We start from the raw sequence: 6,649 nt of genomic DNA on the forward strand, positions 1-6,649 counted from the left end.
CGACCCACAGCTAGGAGAGCGTACTGCCCAACAATCATTGTACTGGATCGCTCGTACTAGGGGCGTGGATGGCTTCCCTCCAGAAGTCCAGATACACTTATTTTGGTACAAAGAGATTAGATCCCCATTCTAGCTTTTGCTCCAGAGCAAGACCGATAGAAGCTTTGCAGCTTTGCTGCCATGAAAGTGGTACTCCCTCCGTTTCTCTTTATTCAGTGTCTTAAATTTGTGTTGATGAAGTCAAATTTTGCAAGGTTTGATCAAATTTAGATTTAAAAATATCGATATTCACAATATATACATAGCCAAAGGCCCAAGCGACCATAGTAAGGCATATGCTCTCACCCTTAAAGAGGTGTTTGATTGTCTTATCATGACTAGAAAAACAACCGTTTTTACTTCCAGACCAGTTGGGACGTGTGAGTTTGTCTTTGGTTAGCACAACTCCTATATGAAAATACCACATGAAGATTTTAAAATTTGAGAGGAATCTTCGTCTTCCAAATGTTTTTGCTATTACTCACCGGTACCTCAAAATGTGTAAATGCACGGTAATAACACCCTATAGCGTTTTGACAAATGCACCGCTAAATAAATCAGTATACAATGTCTCGCTAATAGCACGCTATAGTGCGATATAGCACGGTAATTGCATATTTTGAGGGTCTCGATATTTTGTTATAGCACGCTATTTTTTCATGGGTTGCAACTTCCTCCCTTCATAGTTGGAACTCTCTCTTCATGATGCGCTCCCATTCAAGGCTTGTGGTGGGATATGGCTCGTTTGGGAGAGAGAGATGTGTTTGGAGGAAAAAGATGAATGTGTGGAGGAGAATGACACCGTGCAGATGAAGCGGGCACATGCGGTACTTGGGGCTACCAACGCGTGCTTCCTACGCGAGCGACGCATTGACACAGTCTGTATGATCTAAAAACGATGGAACGATCAGAGTAATGCTACACCTACGAACTTCCTAACGTAATCCTTACGTGATTAGACTGCAGGCAAGTTATGATGGAAAGTTAGGTTGTTTAAGTTACTCATCATAGGTGTAGGAACGAATCGTTTTCCATCCAAAACATAAAAGGGAAATGTTGCTTGTGCAGTGGAGCCACGGCGCTGCTGGGATCATAGTACAAGCTAGCGATCATGCAACATTGACGGGTGGATCATGTTGGATGCGCTTCTTGGGCGCGACGGCCTCGATGGCCTCGCCGAGCGGCCAGGCGGCCTCCATGAAGTACTCCCCGTGCTTCACCTTCTCCACCAGCGTGATCTCCCTCGCCGGCGCCAGCCCGAACCCGTAGACGAGCAGCGTGTACTGGTACACCAGGTCCATGCAGATGTAGGGCGTCTCGCGCACCCCGGGATACGCCGCCTTGGCCTCCTCCAGGCTGAGCGGGCAGATCTTCTTGGCCGCCGCCCTGAATGCCCCCGGGCTGGACTTGGCGCTCGGGGCGTCCTTCTTCACCCACCCGACCTGGGTGGCCTTGCCGTAGAAGAAGGAGGCCGCATATAAAGTGGCCTGCCCAGCGCCACCGCCGCCGCCCCACACGCCGCCGAAGGTGCAGTTCTTGCTCGCGCACGGCGCGTCCAGCTTGAGCGCCTTGGCCACCTCCTTCCTGCACTTGGTGTACACCGCCCCTTCCGGCGACGCCGCAGCGTCGTAGACCTCGCCGTTGTAGGTGTAGTTGCCGGTGGATCCGCGCAGCATGCACGAGCTGAACGGCCCGGACTTGGCCTTGAGGATCTCCACGCGAGCAGCCAAGTTGCCGTAGTACAGGTAGCTGCAAACTTAATTTGTTAGAAAATAGTACTACTTCCTCCTATCCATATTACTCGTCGCTGGTTTAGTATATAAATAATCCGACTCTCTCTGTGAGTTTGAACTTAATGGTGTGGAATTCAATTAATTATTAGTAAACATTTGCTCTTGTTGTGTCTAATTGACTTCATGGTTGATGACCTGTGGACGTAGACGTTGTAGTCATTTCCCTTGAGGTACTCCTTGGTGATATAAGGGTCCTTGCCATCAGGCGTCGCCGGAGCGTTCGCTGCGGTGTTTGGAGAGACGGCGTACGCCATTTGGACCGAACCGCCACCAAGATCTATCACGCCTACGGTCTTCGAGTAGTCTCCTCCCAATCTATCCAGCAGATAGTTCAGAGCAACCTGCATACAGAAATGTCGGGTTTGTTAATTATAAATCAAATAAGAAAAATCTCTCAGTTGAGATCAACCACCGTCTAATTATGATACATGCAATTTTTCATATTTTCTAACTTTCAACACATGCAATACAATTTGAAATACTAGATGAATATTTTCTGTGGCATGATGAATATTTTTTTTAGAATAATACCTTTTGATATTTGTAAGAAGAAATTTAAAAAAACAGCCGGATCACAGTCAACTGGGATATATAGAAGCTCTCCAAAAAATATAACCAAATGTTATAGAGAAAAGGTTCACAAGATTGGAAGGAAGCGGCGGACTTACCCACATGTAAGACCCTTCTTGCGATCCCTCGAGGACATTGATCCACTTTGGGTTGTACTGGAATTTGCTCTTGGTGTGGACGATATCCCTCACCTGTAATTGTACCAAGGGAGGGTCAAGACCAACGCTCATATATATTTACAGTGCTAATTAGTAAAGTGACAATTACCGCTTGAAGGATCTGCTCCGATGGCTTGTCTCCGATAAGCCTCAGCCCAGCCGTCGCCTGCTTAATATATCTCATCAGTGTTTAATTACCACAGACAGAGTAAAGAAAGAGTTAAAAGAGTAAATTCTAATTTTTCAATTAAACTTGTATATAGAACTATAGATTACCCCTAGTTTAAGGGGAGTTCTGTTCATCTGCCACCAAGGCACAACGCTGTTTGCCTTGTCGAGCAGTGGTATCATGGACTTTGCAGCCTCCTTCGGCCGTCCGGAGAAGGAGCTCAGCCCGGGGGACACCTGAACCACGAACACAACCAACATTGCATTTCGTGCTTGAGCTTAGCGATGTAATTGTGAGTTTTGCTTTTGCATATGTGCTACAGGCATACATACCTTGGCGAAGACCTCAACGTCGTCGCCGATCTCAAGGAGGTCCATCTTGTTGTCAAACTTGAAGACGTGCACGCGTGTGCCTGTGCTGCCGGCATCGAAGATCACGGCGTACTTGCCCACCCCCGGAAACTGCACGGGCCCCTCCACCATGGTACTGCCTTTGCGGCCGAGCACCGTGTCGGCGAAGACCACGGACGACGAAGCAAGGAGGAGGAACAGGAGGAGCGGCACCGCGGCAACGACGCGGGCCATTGGGGAGGAGAGGGAGAGCTAGCTACTGGTGACTCGCAAGTGCTGACTGGTGAAGTGGTGAGTTCGGCTGCAAGTGACAGTGGGATTTAAAGAGCGCGAGAGGGGATTAGAGTCTGCGATCAGCACCCCAGCTATGCTCTTCTGCACAATCGGGTCCCTGGTAGTAGGTGGCACAGACCAACACACTAAAAAACAAAGCAGATCGCTGGACGGCCGGCTCGAGATCTCCATGCGCAACACGCTCATGTTTTCTCTGTTTCTTTGATTAGCCTTTGCTTGTCAGACGGCCACGTTGTTTATAACATCAAAAGGTATTAGAAAAGGTGGTCGACACTTCCGATGTGGGTTCATGTGACTCACGTGTGGCAAGACTTGTGTGAAGATAATATCTTAAAGAAGAACTTGTGAAGATAAGGCTACGCCTACGTAGGATTCCACTCACTGATGGGCAATGATATGCGATACAAGCATATAAAATTAGATCCTGGACGCTCACGATGGAATTCCAATTCGACTGAGAAATACTCCAGACCTTTTTATTCCGCGTGTCAATTTTCTCTGAAGTCAAAGTATCTCTAATTTGATCAAATTTATCAGAAAAATGTATCAACATCCACAATACCCCAAAAAAAGGCCGAGGGTTCCTCTGCCTCACGCTGATGCCGCCGCTGGTCCGTCTCGTCTCCGATGGCCATAGGGCCACGGGGGCGCGATGGATTCAGGCCCTTCCTAGTGAAACGAGGAAGGTGGAACCATCTAGAAGATTCGCAAAACCAGTGAGGTAAAAAAAACTGACATATAAGAAAAGAAAGAGTTCAATGGGCTAAGCCCAAGGCGGAACGACGGTATGTGCCAGGTTGCAAGAATACTAGGAACCGGCGCTTATGGCGCTTGTTGAGTATATTGATTATTAGAAAAGATGATATAGGCTAGGATTTGTTTGGACTTGTCTTGTGCTCTAAGTTAATCATTGTACTCCTATATATATGCCCATGAGGCCCAAGCAATACAACAACTATTCCATCAATCCCTCTCTCCCTTCTAACATGGTATCAACCTAATCGATCCAAACCCTAGCCACCGCCCAACGCTTCCGCTCCGCGCCGCCTCCGGGGCGGTCCGCCTCCATGACCGCCGCCGGGGGCCGCGCTGCCCGTACGTACGGTTCATCCACCGGTCGTGTTGACCGGCTGCCCTAGAGAGTCTTTTTCCGATTCGGTTTTTTCTCTTTTTCGCCGGTCGTCTTGATCGGTGTTTCTTTTTGGTTTTCCGATCTAATATCGGTTTGCGTCGCCCGTGTTGGAAATTCGCCCTCAGGATCGATCACATCAAACAAGATGAACACGCGCACACGAAAACTGATAGCCGAGAGTACATCTCGTACGCCTAATTCCTCTTTATTGATTTTCTGTTTTTCTCTTTTCCTCACGATAATACAAAAGCCATGGCCTGCCCGTGTATCTTTCCCTAATAATAAAGCACGGATTGACTTTGTCGGGTTCACCGTCACAATACGCTTCTTCTCGTGAATTTACGCTCTCAATTCGAATTTAAAACATATACATGAGGTGGTACTAAATTTCGTCCGTCTGGACCTAGGCGCCGCACGCACAGGGTTGGCCATCGCCCGTGGCATCACCCAGCCTCTTTGGTATGTGATCGATGTCGTCGCCGATCTCAAGGAGGTCCATCTTGTTGTCAAACTTAAAGACATGCACGCGCGTGCCTGTGCTCCCGGCATCGAAGATCACGGTGTACTTGCCCACCCCCGGAAACTGCACGGGCCCCTCCGCCGCGGTACTGCCTTTGCGGCCAAGCACCGTGACGGCAAAGGCCGCGGACGACGAAGCAAGGAGGAGGAACAGGAGAAGCAGCGCGGCGGCGACGACGCGAGCCATTGGAGAGAGAGGGGGAGCTAGCTACTGGTGACTGGCAAGTGCTGACTGGGGAGTACAGCTGTATGTGACAGTGGGATTTAAAGAGCCCGAGATGGGGTCGTGTTTTGGATCAGCTCCCCAGCTATGCACTTGTGCGCAATCGGGTCCCTGGTAGTAGGTGGCACAGATCCAACACACACACATGAAGACAAAGGAGGTCGCTGGACGGCCGGATCGAGATCTCCATGCGCAACATGCTCATGTTTTCTCTGTTCTTTGATTAGCCTTTGCTTGTCAGACGGCCACGTTGTTTATAACACCAAAGGGGGATTTATTTTTTCTCGAAAACGCATAGCATGCATATCATTTTATAATGAGAGTTGGGTTGCTGCTGAGCTTTGGTAGTCGGTCTCATCCGGCGTGTTCAAGGGGTGGCCGAGCCTCACTTGTTTTCCTGAAGTCGGAGCTGCAGAGGAGGTGCTTCCGCGGTGACGATGACACGAGACGGGTGGTCGGTTACGGCGCTGGCTTGGCGCAGGTCCAGCGCTTTCCCCCTGGAATGCTCGTCGCCAGAGTCGGAGCTGCCTGGTCTTCGGCGCATGCGGTGGACTGTTTGGCGTTGTTCGGCGCAGGCCTCGACGCTCGTTTATGGTGAGGGCTTCATCGGTGGTCGTTGATGGTGGAGTCGGAGTTGCCCTGGCGGAGGTGTGATGACGATGACACCGGATTGCTACCTCGACGGCGCTTCTCTCCTCGACGACGTGTGGGCGTTCTTATGTTGGTTGCCAGGTCGCCCTGGCACTACTAGGAAAACGGCTATAGCTAATATGGATATTAATGGCGCACCAGAAACAGGTGTGCCATTGCTATGTTTTTACTAATGACGCACCACATGAGCAGTGCGCCATTGCTATTTTTTTGGTCCATCCCCCACCAGACATAGCAATGGCGCACCACACCTAGGTGCGCCATGCTATGCTACATAGTAGTGGCGCACCTAGGCGTGGTGCGCCATTGCTATGTCTGCTCGGGGTGTGCCTGCGTGTGTGTGAGGTTATTAATGGTGCACCAGGGAGGGTGCGTCATTACTAACGTCTCACACACACAAACCACCACCCCCCGATCGCCTTTTAGATTTTTTAAAAAATAAAAGAAAATGATAAAAGATTCAAAAAATAGATGCCCATGTGTTATGTGTTCTAGTTGTTAGGAAAATTAACAAACATGAATTTTGATTTTTTTTTGCAAAAGGCCGTCGTGTTTGGGTAAAATGGCTGTAACTTTTGCATACGACCTCCGATGAAAAAGTTTTTTATATGAAAAATCATCTACTCGAAAAGCTACATCCGAATTCAACCGGGGGAACCCTGTTGAAGATTTTTAGAATCCTCAAAAACCTAACAGAAAAAAAGTTACGGGGCTTTCAAGATCTAGAGAGGCAAATTTTTTTAAAAAAAAT

General features: G+C 48.9%; 1 protein-coding gene across 1 annotated transcript; it reads right to left on the reverse strand.

The window, feature by feature from the left end:
- Nucleotides 1–1,013: 1,013 nt before the first annotated feature.
- Nucleotides 1,014–3,389, reverse strand: LOC123099191 (probable apyrase 3). Its single transcript, XM_044521355.1, has 6 exons — nucleotides 3,062–3,389; nucleotides 2,837–2,965; nucleotides 2,670–2,726; nucleotides 2,501–2,593; nucleotides 1,968–2,173; nucleotides 1,014–1,788 (listed from the first exon to the last, which is right to left on the reverse strand). Exons 1-6 carry the CDS (start codon nucleotides 3,311–3,313, stop codon nucleotides 1,149–1,151), a joined length of 1,377 nt encoding a protein of 458 aa, XP_044377290.1. The 5' UTR covers nucleotides 3,314–3,389; the 3' UTR covers nucleotides 1,014–1,148.
- Nucleotides 3,390–6,649: the final 3,260 nt, after the last annotated feature.

Source organism: Triticum aestivum, chromosome 4D (assembly GCF_018294505.1).
Source record: "Triticum aestivum cultivar Chinese Spring chromosome 4D, IWGSC CS RefSeq v2.1, whole genome shotgun sequence".
Taxonomy (NCBI): domain Eukaryota; kingdom Viridiplantae; phylum Streptophyta; class Magnoliopsida; order Poales; family Poaceae; genus Triticum; species Triticum aestivum.